Below are 22,381 nucleotides of genomic sequence, written 5' to 3' on the forward strand. Positions count from 1 at the left end.
TTATCATTTTAAGATATTCTCTAAGTTTTCATGATATTTACAACAATTCTTTTCGTATAATTAATCTTGTTTGTGGTATAAGAATCTCTTTCAGTATTTGATCATTTTCGTCTTCAAAAATTTTAATTGAAGGTTGGTAACACCATTCATAGTTCGGGATGACACCTTCCAAACAAGTGAAGAAGGGGGGTGAGATCAGAAATTTTCATTAAAAAGGGCCGATAGCAAGGAGGAGGGGGGGGGTCGTTTAAGAAGGGGGGCTTACATATTTTGTAGATCATTTTCCTGCACTATTATGCAATTTGGTCTGCATAATAGGAAGTTTTTCTGTTTGAGTAGTAAGAGTCGTTCGAGTCAACAATAAGCAAGAAAGAAGTTTGTTATTTTTTCTCTTTTTCTATCTGAAGATATTTTCACATAATATTTGCTTAGCCCAAAACCCTTGAAGTACCCATCGTACTGTGAAGTTGGGTAACTTGCATCAGGTAATTCATCTGAGGGCTATGCATTTTAGCCTCCACTGATCAGAAGCAGCCACCGAGGCAAAACACGAAAAAGCCGTTCCTTTTTGCCAGCCAGGAGAAAATTTCTATAAAATGAACATAATCGGGTTGTCCGGAACGGCTCCAAATTTCCAGCTGGAAAAGAAAAATATGCCAGAAAAATGGAACAAATTGCACGGGAACAGCTCTCAAAAAAAAAGTTTCGACCTTTTCCTTAAAATAGCCGTTCACATTTGCCAGGAGGAGATATACAAATGTATAGGAACGGCTCTTTATTTCCAGCTGGAGATCAAAAAGGAAAATAAATGTAGCAAACGTCAGAGCAATATAGATATTTTATGGGAACGGCTCTCTATTTCCAGCTGGAGATAAAAAAGGAAAAATGTTAGAGCAATATAGATATTTTATGGGAACGGCTCTTCATTTCCAGCTGGAAATAAAAATGCAAAAATAACTGTCCCAAAATTGCCTAGAATGATTACAATATTTAATGGGAACGGCACTGTATTTCCAGCTGAAAAGAGGTGAAAATGTAGCACTCTTAGCTCAGGCATTTGGCAGTCCTTCAAGTGACGATAGGCCGGGGGGGGGTACTTAGGCAAAAATGGATGATGGGTATGTGCGGACGGTAAGGGTCGGTTTTTTCACCTTTCAAAGTCTCTTTAAGGAGAAAAATCAGAAAGTTTTAAATTAGTCTCTCTAAGGGTCGGAAAATTCAAGATTTTTAGGAAATTTTTTGATTTCCAGAGAAAAAATTGTAATAAAGTCTCTCTAAGGGTATCACTTTTTCACGGCGGGCCAGGGCGGGCGCTCCTTTGCTTAAGTTACTGCGCTCCGATAAAAGCGGGCGGGACATTTTTGTTGCCGGGCGTTTTTGATTAACATGAGTACTTTAATTAGTAGTCATATCTACTTTAGTTTCTGTTGCTAATGGATACTGATCAGAAAACTAAAAGCAATATTCTGAAAGCTACACCTTTCTTTAGCAAAAAGAATGGATTGGGGTCTCCTATACATGTGAGCCTTAGTTAACTTTGGTTGTTTTTTATGTCATATATGGCTTTTTTGTCTATACGTCATCATGTAAATCTTGTATACCAGTCTTATTTTTTGCCTAAGGTCCTGTTAGAGATTCATGATTATTATTCTTGAGAAGTTTTATGTTACTTTCTGTTGTTGTTGGTTTTTTTTTTTTTTGTTTTTGATTAATCTTTTTTTCACTGAGAAAAACAGAAATGAAAATTGGTAAATTTTGCTTTTTCTGCACTGTTTTCTATTTGTTTTGGCAAAACATTATATATTATAATATGCTGATATTGCATGCACAACATTAAAAACATTTCAGATTTGATTTGTGATTTTGTGGCTATATGTATTTATAAGCCACACCACTAAATAACTTGTGTTTGCGTCGTTTCATGCTTTAAAAATGAGTCGTTTGATCAGTCTGCAAAAGTGAGTCAGTCGGTCAGCAAAAAAAATGGATTTTCTTGGCTTGTTGCCTAAAACGTACAGACCAAAGGCAGGGCAGGGGACCATTCAAAGAGTACGTACGCTAAAGAGGGAGGGGGTTCCCCCTTAAAGGGTACAAAAATGTACGGGGGAGAGGGGAGGGGGTTGATCTCTTTCTGATTCGAACAAATTTTTATTTGAATGTTTACGTGCAACTGTATCGTAAACAAAAATAGCATAGTATTATATTATATTTCTGGAGCCTTTGTTTTAAATTGGATTGGGTAGATACATATTCTATGGTTTAAAAAAGTTACTAGTTTTGAAGGGGGTATCTTGAAACCGTACGTACGCCGAAAGGGGCGTTCACATAAAACGTGCAAACGGTTTGCGTAATTTACGATGCGCGATCCAACGATTCACGATGCACGATGCACGATCCACGCATAATATATGCTAATTATTTCCAATAATTATCATAAAACTTAAATTATCTAACATAATTCTAAAACAATGGTATAATCTTTTCTTGCTTTTGTTTACCACGGTGCGCATCGCGCATCGTGAATCGTTGGATCGCGCATCGTAAATTACACAAACCGGCGTGCAAAAGTGTACGAGGAACTTTTGTTGGACGATTAATGTTCGATTGAGTTCAGTTGTCGAACTTTAATCGAATACTAACAAATTTCTTAAAATATAACGTTTATTGTAATAATTATGCATGGTTTTATCATTGTTTTTCTGCTGGACTACATAATTATTCAACAGGGTGGTCTCTTTGAAAAAATATCGATTATGTTCGGTTGTGTTCAATTATATTAGAATATGTTTGTTTGGCCCCTCTTGCTTTAATGAACTTGTCAAATTCTATTTCAGAAAGTATATATTAAAGTTATGAAATGAATTTCAAGCCATTGGACACATATAGTGTATTATCTGATCACAAGCAAAAATCTTTTGATTTGATCAAGTGGCACATTACAGAAGTTCTGAAGAGCATCAAAAGGAAATTAACTTTAAAGAGAAAGTACTCCGACCCCTTCACAGCTGTTGTTATTCGTGACATTCATTCGGATACTTTTTACCAACTCTTCCGTTGTATTCGTGATTTTAGATCACAAGTCGGTATCAAAACAAAGACAGAGAAAAACAAGAAAGGGAAGCCAACCTTGCGCATGATAACTTTTTCCCATTTTGGACATTTTCGTTTCCATGTTGGAAAATTAACTGGATTGTCTGAACGGGAGGTGAAAGACCATTTATCGAAAATCTTTCCGTGCAAAAGTCGTGGTCAAGTCTTGGCAACTGAAGAAAAACCCATAACTATATCTTTTAAGTGTTCCACCAATGTTATGACAGTAAAATGTCATTTTCAAACAAAAAACGTTTATGGAAATGTTACAAGCTACTAGTGTTTTTATATATTTGACTTTCTTTTTATAAAATGCCTCCAAAAGGAAAATCTAAAGCCTTGGCAGCAAAGCATAGTTACCTAGGACAGTTTACTAAGAATGCGCGAAATCTAGAGGAGATGAAACTGAAGATAGAAGAGCAGGAAAGGTTGAAAGCAGATTTACAAAGGCAAAGTGATGGTTTGCATGTGTCAATAAAGGGTTTAAAGGAAAGTGTTAGTGATAAGCAAGTAAGCATAAAAAAATTAAGGCGAAGGCTGTCTCACAAAGACGAAACCATTGCTAAATTGGCAGGAAGTATCAATTTTGCAGAGGTTAAATTAAAGAGACTTCGACCCCTTCAATCACATTTTAACACTGCATTTTCAATTTCCAAACGAGTGAAAATAAACAGGCGACGTAAACCATCATCTAAAGAACTGCCACGTTCCTCATTAACAGTACGTAGAGCTGAAACATTCCAGGCGTGTTCTGCTATTCATGGTGTAAACCAAAATATTCATCCTCTAGTTACCGGTATGATGGATACCCTAACAAGTAGGGTGAAATCAAAAGACCTTGCTAAACATATCATGGCATCTAAACCAAGTCTTGTTGCAGAAGTTGAACAACAAGCATTGGGTCATTGGAGAGGGCAATATTATAATTCAAGAGAAAACTTATTGAGATCGCTAAATGTGTACTACAGCCATAGCGTTATGGGCAAGGCTAAGTACAAAAAAGCCCGAAAATGTAACCGAAGCAAAGCCGTACCAAATTTTGTACCTTATGATCGATTGTCAAAATTTATCAGGGAAATCGACATTGGTCTTGTTGAAAACGTTCAGCAAAAATATGGCTACGGAGTCGTGGATGAGGACCCAGCTGACGGTGTATGTAGACCTCTCAAAGAATATGTTTTTCGTCTTGCGGAGTTTTATTTGATTGTTAATGAAGGTCGAAAAGATAAAATGCTCCAGTTTCCTAAAATTTTGAAAAAGGACCCAGATTCTATTTTGTTTGCAATGGCACTTGGTGGGGATGGTGCACCCGGCACTGGAACTTCTATTTTATTATCGTTTTTAAATGTTGCCCACCGAATTGCCAGTAGTGCGGAAAATTATTTACTTTTTGGTGCCAATGTTTCCGAAACAGCCACTGTTGTCAGACGATACATATATGATCTGATAAAAGATGTTAAATACCTTGAAAGTAAAGTGCATTCTATGAATGTCAATGAAAAAGATTACAAGATTGAATTCAAACTTTCAGAACTGCCAAACGATATGAAAATGCTCTGCTTTCTTGGCGGTGAATTGAACAATAACTCTTACTACTTTTCCACTTTTGCAGATGTCAATAAAGGCAATTCAAATGATTTTTCTAAAAAGATGGGAACAGATTGGAACCCCTTTCCCTATGAAAAACGTATCAAGGATGCCAAAAAGGCTCAAAAGAAAGAACAGGAACTTACTAAAGGTAACACCAAAAAGGAGACTCAGCGAAGCAACTTAACAAGCTATATTTCTAAAACTTTACGCAGTCGTCAGTGTGAAATTCCTTTAGTCGGAGAGTACATAAATCTTGCAAAGTCTGAACCACTTCATTTGAAGAATAATATTTTGAAAGAAATGTTTTTAAAATTGATCGCCATATCAACAGATAAACAAAATTTATACAAATTTACCACCTTCAAAGATGTTCCTGAAAATACGCTTTTCAGAAAATTTTTAATGTTTGTGAAGGAAAAATTAGGATGTAATTTTCTTTCAAAAAAGGTATCTGAATGGTTTAATGATACCAAGGGAAAGCTTGATAGTCAGTTCGGATATCGGTTCAGAGGAAAAGAAAGCGCAGCATTTTTGAAAAACTTTCCATGCCTTATTGAGTTTATCTTAAGAAATGTATCATCTGAGGCTACAAAACTCACCCTACACCGCATCCATTTTCAGTTTGTTCATCTTCGTATTGTCATTTCAAATACTGCTCGTGTTAATAATTTTGATCAAGAACAATTGAAAATTATGGAAAATAGTTGTAAAATCTTGTTTAAGTCTTGTTGTTTAACAGAAAACAAGGTCACACCTAGCTTTTGGACGATCTGCAATGCAGCACCTTATCATGCCCAACAAACTCTTACGGAATATAATTTAGGTCTAGGTGTTAACACAATGGAAGGCCGGGAGCAGAAGCACCAATCCATTAATCGATATTCACGGAACACAACGTTTCAAGACCGATGGCCTATGATCTTCCGGCATGAATTCATTCAGCTAATTTATTTGCGAAAAAATGGGTTTGACACAGTTAATTACTTAAAAAAGCATAAGACATATCTTCCAGAAATTGTGGATGGTGTAAATTGTAAAATTTGTGGTTTCAATTTGAAAAATGAGAAGTGCTTTTTGTGTGACAGTAGTTTGATGAGGAAAATTCAGAAAGAGGTCGAAGATGAAAAATTCTAGGCTGTGTTTTGATATTTATTATTATTTAATTAGATTTATTTAGAGCTTCCAGTTATTGAGAAAATCTAATAAAGGCCTTTTAGATTTTCCTTGAGATAAAATACAAATTGAAGGTTTAATTTGATAATGCTTTCCATCATGCTCAACAGTGTTTTTATTATATTGTTTATATTGAAAAAGGAAATATTTTGTTATAACTGTTGAACTATTTAAAAAAACTAGTCATTCTTGTTTTCTGCAGTTGTGCTTTTCAGATCCTACATAAAGAAGCGGTTTACTTTTATCGGAAAATTTTAGCTGGTTACAAATTTTTGCAAATTGCTAATTCAGAAAACCTTTTCTGTTCAAATTTCAAAAATACCGTGTACTAAATTCTTTGAGCAAGTTATCAAATTTCTGATTGCCCATTCTTGATATTGTTTATATTTCATTAAATTTTCTATTTACATTGAGGATTGAGAGGAATTTATTCACCACAAAGTTATGAAATATATATTTAAAGTGTGGTTTTTACTGTAGGCTAAAATTTTGTTTTACAAAAGTTTTCTTTGATATTTCCAGGAAATTTTTTTTTCTTTTGTCGTAAATTTACTAAAAGGCTTTTCACTTTTAAGAAAGTCTTTTAATTTTGATAGTTTTATTCATTTTTTTGATTTTAAAGTTGGATTTGAAACATTTCTCGCACCCCTATGAATATATTTAAAAGGGGGTTTTTACTGAAGCTATTTTGTTTTTTTGTTCATATTTTCAGAAAATTTTCATGACATACCGTGAAATCTAATAAGTTTCCGGTTTCCGTGTTAAGATGCCTGGCCCCCGTTTCGGAATCTTTCCACTTATTTTCCCTGGCCTCACTGGCTAAAAAATAAAAGTCACCAAGCTGGCAAATCAGTATGAAATTAGTTAAAAGTGTGAATTTATGAACGGTCAGCCTGGTTCACTTTTTTCTTTTTATTTCATCATCAGACTTAGCCGTTTTCCGTTGTAAACTGGCTGAGGAATCTTAATGTGGAAACCGGAAACTTATAAAAGTTTTTTTTACAAAATTTTACAAAAGTGAGGTCTTTTCCAGAAATTTAAACATCAACATGAATTTTAATACGCAGAAGAATTAACTACTGTAAGGAGTTCTTTTCTTGCAAGAATAAATTTATGCAAGTCAGCTTTTCGTCTACATTTAAAAACATTTACAAAAATTTCTTTTCTCGGAAGGAGTCAGATGTTGTTAGTAAGCATAATATATATTATGTAGTTAAGAAATTTCTAGAGTATATTAGATACTTAACCATAATTTTTAACAAAATTTTGTTTTTATCATAGACTATATAAGGGTTATTTAGATATTATATTTGAGTTTTAACAACACTTCATATTTTTAAAGACAAGTAGGATATAATTTTGATTTTTGATTAATATTTTATTTAGAGTTTATCGTTTACGCATGATTTTTCAATTCTTCAATTTAATTTTTGATGGTCGTTCTTAAAAGAATTCTTGTTTTCGCACTACGTACCGATAAAGTGAAAAGCTTAATCAATTTGGTATTGAAAATTACTGAAAACACCTGTCCAGTCGTCCGCGTTTCGTGAGAGTGATTGGCCGAAGGAATGCTTGCGTTGTGAGCAATCTGGTTTTCCTTTTGGATTTATTTTGATTCATTTTTCTATGATATTCAGCAACAAAACAATTTTCTCGTAACGTCTTTTAAACACAAGATAGTTTATCTTATTAAGATTTTGAAAACCAGTGAAAACGCCCGTCCAGTTGTCCGCGCTTTGTGTGTGAGTGATTGGCCAAATGAATGCTTGCATTGTAAGCAATCTGGTTTTCTTTTAAGTAAATCACCACCATATTATATGCTGGTGTGTAAACATTGAAAGCACCGTATACAATTTCCCATCCCGGACATTATATTTGAGTTTTAACAACACTTCATATTATTTAAGACAAGTAATTTTGATTAATATTTAGAGTTTATCGTTTATACATGATTTTTCAATTCTTCAATTTAATTTTTGATGGTCGTTCTTAAAAAATTTCTTGTTTTCGCACTACGTACCGATAAAGTGAAAAGCCTTATCAATTTGGTATTGAAATTTACTGAAAACACCTGTCCAGTCGTTCCGCGTTTCGTGAGAGTGATTGGCCGAAGGAATGCTTGCGTTGTGAGCAATCTGGTTTTCTTTCTGGATTTATTTTGATTCAATTTTCTATGATATTCGGGAAAACAATTTTCTTGTAACATCTTTAACACAAGATTTTTTACTGGAGGCTGGAATAGTACCGTGGGATTTTCAATGTCCAGACTGGTAAATTGTATAGGGGTCGTCCATATAGTACGTACGCAACAATTTTCCTAATATTTGATACCCCCTCCCCCTTGTACGCATAGAACAATAGAAAACACGTCATTTAAAAACAATAGACGCACGCTTTTGCTAGACCCCCTCTCCCCCCTTCACTGCGCAGTGAAGGGGGGAGAGGGGGTCTAGCAAAAGCGTACGCAGCTGCGTACATACTATATGGATGGCACCATACAGTGTTTTCAATGTTTACATAAAAACAGGTTAGGTCGTATCCTGTCCAACCGTACTGTATGGCAGTGTGCAGAGTGTTGTGAGAATAGATTTTGTAGCTACCCTGTGACCTTAGATTTGTCAATTTTAAGACATAACATTTACTTAGGTATTTTTTTAGAACTTTTTACTTTATATTTAGATCTTATGATGTGTACATACTCAGAAACATTTTCAATTTTGGCATCTCACAAGAAAGGTGCCTCAAATTGTGTTATTATCTTTTTTGCCCTCCTGGCTCTTTGACTACTTTTTTTAATCTTGCTTGATCATGCCCTGGCCTCTGAGCCATAAATGCCAGAGTACATATACTTACCTTCATGGTAAATCATAAAGATTTACAAATGCTCAGAGTAGGTTCGACCCTAGTCATGAAAAAGCAAGCATATCAAAAATAAATAGTTCTCAATCTCTTAAGCCTTTCTTTTGGTTTATGCATTTTTAAAACGGTCATGTATTCATAAAAAACTAGGGGAGATTTCATAACAAATCCTTGAATTCACTATTTTATTCTAAACAATATTTACTTTATCCTTTCAATGCCTCAACGTTACAATTTCTGGGTCCCTTGATAGAATTTTGTAGAGGTGAATCTTGGCAAATTGCGCATTTCGGTTAACTAATCGGTTTGTAAAACAACAAAATTTATCGGGAAAATCGGAAGTTTCGGAAAAACGGGCAAATTTCTATGGGAAAAAAAACAATGCGCCATCTCAGTATTTAAGACGCGCAATGTCTACCATTTTAGAATTAATAATAAATACTCACAATGCTCCACGGGCGGTTTCGCCTTTAATTAAACATTTTATGTCCAATTCTGGCCCGCCGTGTAATGATATAATTAAATTTGTAGAGCAATGCGACATTTGCAATTTTGCTGATGACAACACTATCGATAGTTGTGGAACCACTGAAAATATCGTCTTGAAAAAATTGCAAAACGATTTAACTATTTTAATATCTTGGTTCGAATCCAACTATCTTGTTGCAAACCCAGGAAAATTCCAAATGATGCTATTAGGAAAAAATATTGATAACTCTAATATTTCAATCAAGTATAAGAATGTTACTATAAAAGCAAAAAATTCAGTTTTGCTACTAGGAATTATTTTTGATGAGAAACTGAATTTTAACCAACATGTAGACAAAATATGTTCTACTGTAAGTAGGAATACTACAGCTCTTCAGAGGATAAGGAAATATTTGAATCCCGAAAAAGCCCTCACACGCTGTAACTCATACATCCTTTGTCATCTTAAATATTGCCCCCTCATTTGGATGTTTTCCTCAAGAGCATCCAACGATGAAATAAACAGAGTGCACAAACGGGCTTTACGTGTGGTACATTCAAACTTTTCTTTAGACTATGGAGTTTTTATTAAACCGTACAAATACTGTAAAAATCCACATTCAAAATTTACAATATTTGATGGTGGAAATTTTCAAATCAATCAAAGGTTTGAGTCCAAGCTTCATGGCAGAAATTTTTCAAATAAAAACTGTGGTATACAAACTAAGATCCACAAAACTCTTAACTCTCCCTGAAGCTACTCGCTATACCTTCGGTATTTACGGTTTATCCTTTAGAGCATCTTTATTGTGGAACCAATTACCTAAGAAGTTGAAATTACATGACATTCAAACTCTAGCCAAATTTAAAACAGAGATAAAACGTTGGAAAGGCTCTAAATGCTCATGTAACATCTGTAGGTAATTGGCCCTAAGGATCTCGTCGATTTTGATATTGTTGGATTTTATTAGTTATAAATTTACTTGATTTGTAATTACGGTACCCCAACATTAAAGAAAGATATTATTATTATTAAGCTTTCTGGGCCACCGTACACTCCCAACTGTTTAAAGAATCTAAGAAAATGGATCGTTCTTTAACTGACATGGATCTGTTTGTTTTAATTAAAAAGTATTTGTTGTGGCTATAGTGATTGTAATAAAAGTGAAGGTTTTTATTTGAAGTAAAGTTGACATAATGGAATCCTAGTGGGACCTGTCTGTATTTTGATTAAAAAGATATATAAATATTTTATTGTGTGAATGAAAAATAAACTAGAAAAACAAATTATTTCTGAGTGATATGTATAGGTGTATTATTATAAATATAAATAGAAAAGAAAATTGTTAATAATCAAACCAAAAATTTAATGTAAAGAAAATATTAAAATGTGAAAAAAGTTTTTCATAAAGTGTCTTTTTTCTGCATTAGGCCTATTCATTTCGCTAACGGTTTTCTCCAAAATGCTGACATTTGTAAAAAGGGTTTTGGTGTTATCAGAGATTGTTCCTAGCAGAGTAGAAATTTCAGTGACTTGTGATTTTATTGAGTCCATTCCTTGAGTACAGGCTTTTACACTAGTCTGTTGACTAAAGTTCGCAACTTGTGCATATGTTTTTTCAAGTTGACCTAATGAGTTTTTTACTTCTTTTACAGAGTTATTGATGGCAGAAATCTTGGAAGACTTTAGTCTGTCACTACGTGTGACAGTAGCCTTTTCAACTATACCTTTATATACACTACATCCTCTACAAAAAGACGAATGGTTTTTTCCACAGTTCACACGACATTTTTGATTACATTTTATTCTACAATTTTCTTTACCACACCAACTTCACAGAGGATTCTTGGTCTTACAGACGGATTGAACATGGCCAAATTTCAAACATTTTTTACATTGGATAATGTAGTTTTCAATAGGATCATACTTTCTAACAAAGTGTTTACTTTTATGGTAAGAGGAAAGTCATCTTCTATATCACCTTTTAACACTTCAAAAACACAAGATTGCCTTTTCTTCTAAGATTGTAGACTTTATTTTCATAGTATTCCAAGTGGTCAAAAACAAGTTGGATGCTGATTCTGGTTCTTTTGCTAGTTTATTTATGCAATAACTATCCAGAAGATTTGATTTTTTGTCAATAGAAAGTGAAGTAAACTGGAGTGAAAGTTAATTTTTTTCGCTCCAGTTGTCTCTGTCCAAAAGGAATTCTATTTATTCGTTAATGTCTATTTCACAAATAAGAGTAGCGGATTTTGTGTGAGCTTCATTAGCAGAAAGGAAAGAAAAATTGTTGATGTGGGAGTTTAATTCCAAAAATTAATTTCAAAAGTGTGTTCGTGGAGAATGACTTTGATCTTTTTCTTCTTAGGTGGTCCTTGAAGAATAAGTGGATTAGACGTTCTGAAGAAGAAGGTCTGTTTGTTTTAAAGCCAGATTCCAAAACAACATTTTCATCAGAAGAGATAGCAGAAGATTTTTCTTTGGTGTTTTTAGAAGAAGAACTTTTTTCAGAAGTAGAAGATGATTGTGAATTCGAACACTGCGATCTCTGATTGGATTAATCGGATTCAAATTTCCTCGTTTTAGCAAAATTTTAGGAAATTAACTGAAAAGAAATGCTTTATTTTTCTTTTATCCTTTAGAGGACAAATATAAGTATATTATGTGAAAATTTCAAGTCTCTAGCATTTTCCTATCCAAAATTATCTTGATTCCGATTTAGAGGGATCTCAACCGGGATGAGGACGGGATAGAGGGATCTCTCGAAAACGAAAGTGCTCCATAACTGGTGAACAGTTTGATGTATCAAAAAACTGTTTTTCCTACTTTTACATTACTATAAGAAGACCTTATATACCAAATTTAATCTCTTTATGAGCACTACTTAAGGAGATACAAGGGATATTAGCCAAAATAATCCCGATTTTACAAAAGTTCCAATGAAAGATCACTGTGGAACGTGGTTTTTTAATTCTTGAGATACCAAAGTGCACTTTTTGTTTTTTCTGAGTAGTAAAGTCAGTTCTTAGATTTTCAATACTCTCGCTTACATCTTCAAGAGGTGATGTTGGTCCTCTTTTTGTAATATTAGACATAGTAAGAAGAAGTAAGTAATAGAAAAAGTGGTGTAATTAGGTTTAGAAGATGGACAAAATAAACCAGAAGCAAAATAGAGGGACCAAGACACAGGTCTGGTCCAAAACAATGCACAAGATCAACAAAATCAATAAAAAAATTCATTAATCAAAAAGGTTTCCATTCCATCGTGCTGGCCAGTACCTTTCGACACCTTTTAGAGAGTACGTTGCACTATCACCCTCTGAAAGGTTTTATAACTATTGTTTATCGTCTGCAAGAAGTGTCATTGAGCGTGCTTTTGGTTTGATGAAAGGGAAATTTCAATGATTAAAAATGGTAGAGTTTGACGACATTGCTAAGATAACACAATTCATCCACTCGATTACAGCTCTTCATAATTTTTGTATTGATGAAAACGAAGTTGACCTGAATGAGGACTTTGAGGTAGATGAAGGGTTTAACAGTAATGGTAATGAACTACATGAAGGAGATCGAGATGTTCTGAGAGCTATTAGGCCCAAATATGTAGATGTTAAAAAGTTTCGTGATGAAATCGCTGAGGAGTTATACTTAGACTTTCATAACCGATCACATAATTTTTTGTCAAAACCAATTTTAGTTAAATCATTTATAGTTTTGAATTGACCTCGTTCTCTAGTTACCTTAAAGGAAGAAATTTTGGCAGGAATTTAATTTTGTGGGAATTTAATTTGGCATTTGATGAAAAATGGGCCATTGCAAAAAAAACCATACAGGGGTGTGGACGAACCTTTTTAGGATGAATTTTTTTTCTCTGAAAATGTGTCTATACCCCCTGGAAAAATGGTAAAATTTGAAAAAGCCCCTGGAAAAAGTTTTCCCACCACCCCCTGGAAAATATTTTTTTCATGGTTCTGCTGGTAGGGTGGACGAAGTAAAATTTGGTATCAACCCCCTGGAAATATTCATATTATCGTTTAGCCCCCTGGAAATTTCGTCATTATGTTTAACACACCTGGAAGCCTTATGACATCGTTTAACCCTCTGGAAATTTTATCATTTTGCTTAACCCCCCTGGAAATTTCATCGTTTCGCTTACTCCACCCCCTGGAAATTTCATCGTTTCGCTTAACCCCTGGAAATTTCATCATTTTGCCTACCCCCCTTGGAAATTTCATCATTTTGCTTAACCCCCCTGGAAATGTCATCATTTTGCTTAACCCCCCTGGAAATGTCATCATTTTGCCTAACCCCCTTGGAAATTTCATCATTTTGCTTAACCCCCCTGGAAATGTCATCATTTTGCTTAACCCCCCTGGAAATGTCATCATTTTGCTTAACCCCCCTGGAAACCTTATGAAACTGTGACTGTTTTTAGTTTGTGCCCAGATATAATTTTGATGGTTTTAAGGATCGTTTCTTTTCTACGTACAGTTAATCTGTCTTCACGAATTATTCTTTACCAATATAATTTTTTCATTACCAGATATTATTAGCCCAACGAATATTCTTTTATTTTGATTTTCAACTTAACTAAAATCCACATACCAAAATATTTTCGTTACCTTTGGGAGAGACCAATTTAATTTACTTTAGGTGAACAAACTTTCGCGAGCGAAATTTTATACATACAACCTCAGTCAAAAGGTTGTAGACTTTTGCAAAAATAATTTTAGAAAATCACCGGTAACACAGTATAACTTCCCCTTTAACCCTGCGCGTTGCTTTTGAAAGTGGTTTGTTTACATATGGTAGCAAGAGATGACCTTATTTACATCAACTTTGAAGAAAAAAAATTATTTCTAAAAGTCTATGGACCTTTTGACCGACATTGAATTTTAAACGTTCCAGCATATGTTTTAACCGAATATCTTTGTGACTAAGCTAATATATCTTATAGGACCCTACCCATGGACTAGAAAGTTTCTTGCTCAAAAACTTTTTTCCCACCAAAAAGTACGAACAGAATAAGAACAATTTGAGGCTGAAAATTCAAAAAAATGAGAACAGTTTGAGCCTCAACTCAAAGTTACTGGTTCATATAAAAAAAAAGAGTGTAGACAGTATTAATCAATTGACTTCAAAAATGCTATTCAGTGCTAAACTTAACATACATATGTACTCATATAATGCGGCAAATAATTTTTTTTTTAATTTTAAATTTGACTCAGAATTTGGCTCAAAACCCAAAATTGGGTCAATTTAATTTTTTTTAAATGTCCTTTAAGGTAGGGGGAGCCCATTTACCTTAGGAGAAAAATTATCTTTGTACTAGATTGATTATTTTCACATATATCAACTCTAAATAAAAAATAAAACTTTTTGACCTTACAACATGGCTACTTAGTTACCCTAGCAACCGCCTAGCAACCATTAACGGCATTAAGTCAAAATCATACGAGTTCTTGTTTATCAAATTTCTCACTTAATCTCATGGTTGATTGAAATTTGATTGACGTTTTTGCTTACGTTAATTTGTAATTTCCCGCGAACTTGTAATTTCCCTCCTAGCTTTTGTAATTTCCCGCAAAAGTGAAATTTTCTTTGTTTGGAATATCATCACGATTTTTGACTTTCTTACTAACTTCAAAGGCTTAAGTAAATGGAATACTATCCAATTAAAACTCGATTCGCGTTTCTATGATTTTTCTGAGACCTCTTTCTAAATTTTCAGATTGATTTCCAGTGTTAAATTGATGTCTTTCAGAATTGTTAGAATTTCAATCCAAACCATGAGATTAACCAGGAATCCCATGCTTGTTTTCGTGAAATTCTGGATAAATTACCCTCGGTCAAATTTCGAAATGTTTTAAATTTCCCTCTTTGCACTCGGGAATTTCAAAAAATTTCAAAATTGACCTCGGGAAATTTATCCCGAATTTCCCTCATAACCATGAGATTTCTAGTACAAATTCTCATCTATTCCTTATGAAATTTTAATGGTATTTAGACAAAAGATAACCCTATGCCTTGAACTAAAAATTTTTGCCCAAAATGGTTGCTATGGAGCATGCCGCCATCATGAAAGTTGCCCCGCAATCACAACCTTTCATGGTGTAGTAACCGGGTACAATATTCAATTATTTAAAGATTTCTATGGCAGCTTTAGTGCCTACATTAAAATGACAAATTGCATCATAAACACCCAATTCAAAAACATTTCTCCCAACAAAACACGTTTTCGGTATTCGGTTCCAGATCATACCGTGAAAGCTCTCGTTTGCATTTTGTGTCTTCCCGTGGAGAAATTTTGAGAGAAGCGAGGGTTGGCTGAGATCATTGTAAATTGGTTTCACAGTCTCAGCTGCAGTTTTTAACACATAATTTACTTTATTATAAGTGGTTTTACACATTGATGATGGCATGTTCATGTAGCTTGAGAATTTTGATAGGACGGCATAACCAACTCCGACTTGACGCATGCTATAAACAATTCTACGATTTACTTCAAATGCTTTACCGCATTTATTGGAAGCTGAGCATTTCAATGTAAACTCAGATGCAAACCCATTCTTAGATTTCTGTTCAATAAGTTTCAAATCATTCACAAAACAATCTGGGCAAGGAAGTTTACGGATAATATCATTCAAGATGGATGTGTCCATCAGCCGAAAGCCAGAAAGACCATCATCATCAGTACTGTTATTGGGTGCTGTATCTTCCTCCAGCAAAGGATTAATCTTACTGGAAGAAGCTGATACCAATGGTGGGTTGATAGAGTCAGTAGTTGTATCAGTTGGTGTTGTTGAAGAAGGCAAAGTTGATTGTGACGGCGCGGACGGTCCAGGTTCTTCAACAGTAACAGGAAAAGTTGCAGAAGAGCTAGTCACAACACTTCTAGATTCTTCTTGGCTTGAGCAAAAAGTGTCCTCATTTGTATCTGCAAAAGCTCTACTGAGTGTGTATCTATTACCATAAAACTTTCGTTTGGGTTTATACTTTCTTGCAGTCCTTGATTTCAATTTTCCCATAGTGTAGTGGTTGTGATGTCTATCCTCTCCTTTCTCCAAACTTTATCAAAACATTAAAATGGCCGATGTTCTTCCAAAATATGTCATATAGTTCATTTAGAATGCGCGTGTCCAAATTAGATATTTTCCGCTAACGCCCACTCCACATTTAGAAGAAAAAGTGCCATATAATCTAAAAAAAGCTCACAAATTTGGATTTTTTATGAAAAATTTATTATACCAATGTGTATAAAAGGTTAAATAGCTTGAGAAATAGATTTTCTTTTTGAATTTGGTTTTCAGATTCGAATTCTACGGTAAATTTTGCGTAAAATAGCCTGTAATATCAATTTTTCATTTTTTTGAAAACTTACTCTATTTTTTGGGCTCCCCCTACCTTAAAGTTTCAAATTTGAAATGGGGGTAATTCCCTTGTTACTTCTCATATAAAGCTTTCTTGTTGAGTGCGGTCACAACGAAAAATAACTTCCCCATTTAAGTCATTAAAAGAAACAATAAGGAATTTGAGAAATCCTCTTTCTCACGAGCATGTCTTTTATTCGCAAATAAATAGTCCTTTATAAATCGATTTGTTTACATTACATGCGAATTTGTGCACACAAAAGAAAAACATTAAACTATTTGGTAAAAGTGGCGTCGGTAAGATCAAAGAAATGAAATAAACAAAAGAAGAATTTGTACACAATTCTTAGAAAAAAGAGGAGATGAAAATTTGTTTTCAAGTGAGTTTGACATCTCTTTATTGATTTGAATTTAAAATTTTGACTCTTATAAAAAACGTGTAATGATGTTAAAGGTTGCGGTCACACTAGAAAATTCGTAATTCTACCTTATTTTTTGAACAATGGGATTGAAATTAAAAGGATACCAAAATAAGTAAACACGAAGAAAAAAAATCTCTTTCGATATGCATAATTAATGAATTTGTACGCCAATACATAAAAAGGAAAGATTCATTTTTTGAGATTGGATCAAAGGGTCAAAAATCTTAAACTTTGACGATATTTTTTCTTTCTGTAGGAAAGTATGAACCATTTCCCTCATTAATATTACTTTCCTCATTTCCATTTTTTCAGTGCCCCCAGGTTATCCAATGGCTACTCATATTTAACTGTACGTCCTAAAATGTATTTTCTGAATTTTCAATCGCCGAAAGTAAATCGTATATTGGAAGAAAGGAGTTTTTCGTTTCATCTCTCTGACAAGATTACAAGATTTTTTAGATATATCATCAAAATAGAGAACTTATACCGAAAGTTTTGCCGAAATATTTCAACTAGGTATCTCTTAAAGAGCCTCGGAATGCCTAGGGGATAACAAAAAGAAATTTACATGTGATATTCATTAGCGTAAGATAACTTCTTGATAGCAAAAGGTTTGAAAAAATGTTAACAAAACAAAAATAGCTGTATGTCTGTGTCCGTTTTGAAGCATGTCCGTTTTGAAGTCCGTGTTTACATGACGAGTTTATCTGTTATTTACTAGCCGATTTACTGAATTCGCCTTGTTGGTTTCCAGCCATAATCTTTGCAAACTCGAGATAAAAATTTCGCTCTTTTTCTTTGTCAAGTGCGTCAGCGGCAATCTGTTTCTCAAAGAGGGTCGTTTGGAAGGTTTGGAACTGTTTCTCACTTTCTTTGAAAATTTGCATTTGCTGCTTTTGAATTTCGATCAACTCTTCGTGAAATGATATTTTCTTTCCTTTCTCATTTGTTGATTTTGCACGCTTTTTCTGCCGGACTTCTTCTTTCAGTTCCTCATAATACTGAAAAGAGGATTCTAAATAATCTTTCTGGTATTTTCTCTTACGACCGGGCTCTTCCACAATAGGGTCGTTCGGTTCGTCAACAAAGGGTTCAGCTGGGTTGTCAACGGGTTCAGCTAGGTTGTCAACGGGTTCAGCTGGGTTGTCAGGTTCAGCCAGGTTTTCTATTGGTTTTTCGCACGCGTTTTCTTCATCAAAAACCTCATTTTCAATCGTCATGTCTCCAGAAATTCCTACGGCACCGACTTCAGTTAGTTCAGGAAGCTTAACTTTTTTCTTTTGATGTAAAAGTTTGTCAAGCTCATCATAGTATGGACATGTGTTAAGAGCCTCACCGGTCTTCTTACTATTTGCATCTTTACATTTAATGTACTTTTCCTGAATTTTAGCAAATTTTCGTTTGATCTGGTCCAATGATCTCACTTTTCCGTGCAAATTCACCTTTTTAAGGATCTGCGCCCATCCTTTATTTGCGTCTTTAGAATTCAGAACGTCATAATTCTCTTGCCATTGGGATACAAGAGCATTTGTCTGCGCAGCGCTCCAATGCTCTCGTTTGGTTTTTGGCTTGATTGGCGGTTTCTCAACCTCAGTTTCAATCTCTTGACGTGCGTGCTGTATTTCAGGAGGTGGTTGGAATCTTTGTTGAAATTGTGGTGCTGCTGGATAATACGAATAGCCAGGATATCCCGGCATTCCGGGGTAAAAGTTAAAATTTTGCATCACTTCACTTAGTCACCTTTCACAGCAAAACTCTCTTTGAAAATTAAAATCTTCTAAATTATTGTTCATTTTATATTGCAAAGTATGCCGAAAGTGTTTTGAGCTGAACTGTTTTAGTAGATTTTTCAGACAATAGATTAAAAATCAATATGAGCCACTCACAAAGTAAACAAAGATAGAAAAACAAAAATTTGGGATATTTTCCTTTGACGCCTTCTTCCTTTAAAAAAAGAAGATTTATGACGTAATTTTCTCGACTCGAAAAAGCCTGATAATTGGCAATTGTTGAACTTTTTACAATAGTTTCATCCCATTGCAGAGGTCTGGATTCTAGGGGTGTTACCGCGTATCCTTTCAAAATATTATCGTCATTTTGATCATTGACTAGCAAAGAAGCAACAATGAGGAATAAGTTGATGTTGCTTCTCATGTTTATGCAGAGAAGAAAAAATGCGAGAAAGAAATTCCGGAGACTTTTCATGAACAATATCAACATTCACTCTCACAGATTACGACTGCAAATGTTACTGTCAGGGATGGGAACTAGTCTCTTTGGTTTCAATTTTCAGAAAGTTGTTCTATACCCTGGAAATATTTCAAAGCTTTTCTATACCCTGGAAATTTTCCGAAAAGATTTTCTATACCCTGGAAATTTTCTAAAGGCAAAAGTCTCTGGAAATTTTTGTTACTTCGACTTAACCCCTGGAAAATCAGATATCTGGAAGACGATGCTTACGTGTCTAACCCCCTGGAAAATAGTCTCAATTTTACTGGAACCCCTGGAAATTTTCCAAATACATCCTGGAAATTTCAATCAAAATACCCCCTGGAAAAGTTCGTCCACCCCTATGTACGGACACAAAATGGAATGGCCCAATTTATCCTTTAAAATGTCTTTCCGCCAAAATTTCTTCCTTTGAGGTATCTAGATTTTTTTTTACATTAAAAAATTTCAAATTGAAAATATGATAAAATTTTACATTAATTGAATTTTTCTCGTAAATTGAGACATACTATAAAATTAAGTTTGAATTTCAATAATTTACAAAATTATTATCTTCAATACGATTTTGAGTTATTCAAATGCATATATACAAAATAATTTAACATTAACTTTCATTGACGTATCTCCTCAGTCCCTTTTTTTTCAATTCCTCCAACATATCTTTAAAAATTTGATTCCTCTCATCTACTATCCGCTCTAATCGATCGATTCTCTTGTCTGCCTTACGTTCTCTTTCTTTTTCCTTCGTTCTCTTTCTTCCTTCCAATTATCTAGCCAGTTAGTTAGTGCCTGAACTGATACTGTGAATTTCCGTTTTGCTGATTACTAGCCGGCTCTGTGGGTACGGCTTGATCTTCACTTTCACTATCTTCAACTTGCGTATTGGATGTTCCTTCTTCTCATTCTTTGTTGAATGTTAACGATGAAATGTTTGAAGAAGAAGCAACACAAACGGGCCTTTTTATTTCGTCCATTTCGTCGTATTATTTGAATTTCATTCGTGTCGATCCTGACGATTAAAATAAAACAGAGTTCAAGAGAGAAAGTAATAATTCTAAATCATTAGAGCACTTCTCCGTTAATTTGGTTTGAACAGGACGAAATAGATCATTTTCAGCTGAATTATAATAAATTGAATATGTTAATGTTCTAACAGATAATGCGATTAAAAATTGTATTACATTTTATAGGTATGCTCCATTGTTGCCCAACGGGTCTTGCATTGAAGGGGTGTAAGTGCTGGGTCACTAGTTGGAATGTGCTCCTTCATGTCATTGGCGATGTATCTCCATACCTTTGTTCCTGAATAGGCTGCGTTATATAATTTATCCTGGTGTGCTCTGTATATATTGAAAAGTTGCAGATTAAGTTCCCTTTTGCCAGCCCAATGGAACGTTTTAACGGTCGAGTGCTCAAAATTTTCAACCTTTTGTGTTTCGGATGTCGATGTTGTTTGGATTTGGAGTGCGGTTGCGGATGAGTGAGAGTGTGGTTGTGGTTGAGTTTCAGTGGGCAGCAGTGTATAATCTTCGAGCCCATTATCACTCAACAAACCTTGAGAAGAGTCTACTAAATCGCTCCCTGGATCGCTATCACTACTTTCGAGGATCTCTTTAGCACTAAACGCACTAAAAAAAGAAAAAAAGCAGGGGATAAATATCCTGAATACAAATAAATGATCACTTTATACTTGATAACAGATACAAATCTCTATAATATCTCTATATGGTTGTCATCTCCTTGTTATTCTAATGTTGCTTTTTACTATCGTAAAAATTTGAGGCTTTCCCTTTATTTGTTGTCTTCTTGGCATTCATCTTCTTTTGGTTCTCTTGCTCTGTACGTTTTCTTTCTTTCTCTTTCTTCTTCAGTTCCACTTTCTATTTCTTTTTGTCTTCTTTATCCTTTAATTTCTTCTCCTTTTGTCTTTTCTGCTTGTTCAATTTCTTTTGGTAATCCTTTACAAATTGGGGCTGTAGGCAATGGTTCCTCTGCAGAAATATCCTCATAGTTCACCTTGGAACAAAAATCTTTTAAGTTTAAAAAGGCCGACATTGTTCTTTTCCCAGTTGCGCCACAACATTGTTTTTATTTTCCCGCTTTCCGAGCTAGCATATCTATTTGCTTTATTTACGTAATCGTTACTCGCACCAACTCGCGAAAATGTCTCAAAAACCCCGCCATTTCGAATGGTTTGTAGGGATTGAATGTCCTTAAGATTTGCACATTTTTCTTTGGCTGAGAAAAGGTTCAAATTGAGATGCGACTCCTGCAACATATCCAAACAAAGTAACTCAAGAGGTAATGTGTTTGAATCTCCTCCAAACCCTGCAAAAGCATTTTAATCAGTTTGGTAGAGGTGGCAATCTTAAATATATGTAAAACATTCAAATACAGTTATATGGTACCGTCAGTTTGGGAAAGAATCTGATTCCTGGAATAAGAATATTGGCACTTTTCCGGGACCATTCAAAAATAAGATAACAAGAAATACAAACTAGAAAAATTAGAATTCCATCAACCTTTACCGTCAACTGCTCTAACTTGGGACTATCTGACAAAACATGGGACGGCAATTCGGCCACCATCTCACCAAACCTCCAAAGTCATTTGATTTGAGTTAACGAACGGCGTATTAAAAATTACACGATTTTTCTTTCGATTTTACAGTAAGTGAAAATCCAGACCAGATATGCAACAGTCCCATGTTTCGACCAATTGTTCCAATTTAGAGCAGTTGACGATAAGTGTCCAGATTTCAATAGTTTCTGTCATCAGTGAAATTAATTTCCTGCATAATCTCAAAATTTTGCGAATGATCTCAACTGCAAAATCTAGTCCCCGCGAAAATTTATCCTATTAAAAGTAATCTGCTTCTTTTTCTAGACATCATCTAACTGGAATAGCTGTGGATGATTTGATTTCAATTATTAAGTTATGAGATTTTTTCCAAGCCCGCTGCTTATTCCAAACCCCTTGGCTATTAAGTAACCGAAAGTAATTATATTCTTAACTCATTGAGATTAATGATTTTTATTTATACAAATTCTGTTCTGCTTTTTTTCTGGACACACATTATATGAGTATAATTTAGTGACCCCAATAATTGTCACTAACTATGTCGTTCTTCATACTTCATGACCACTATAAAAGGTATTTAGATAAATTGTGATTTT

At 34.4% G+C, this 22,381-nt stretch overlaps 2 protein-coding genes across 2 annotated transcripts in view; both read right to left on the reverse strand.

The window, feature by feature from the left end:
- The window catches only part of LOC136820351 (NADH-quinone oxidoreductase subunit B-like), a 201,439-nt gene that overhangs the window by 171,985 nt on the left and 7,073 nt on the right, over nt 1–22,381 (reverse strand). The gene's annotated exons all lie outside the window — the stretch shown is intronic.
- LOC136820340 (uncharacterized) lies at nt 15,145–16,241 on the reverse strand. Its single transcript, XM_067076531.1, has one exon. The coding sequence runs from the start codon at nt 16,210–16,212 to the stop codon at nt 15,322–15,324; it is 891 nt and encodes a 296-aa protein (XP_066932632.1). The 5' UTR covers nt 16,213–16,241; the 3' UTR covers nt 15,145–15,321.

This window comes from Clytia hemisphaerica, unplaced genomic scaffold, assembly GCF_902728285.1.
Source record: "Clytia hemisphaerica strain Z4C2 unplaced genomic scaffold, Clytia hemisphaerica genome assembly, whole genome shotgun sequence".
NCBI lineage: Eukaryota > Metazoa > Cnidaria > Hydrozoa > Leptothecata > Clytiidae > Clytia > Clytia hemisphaerica.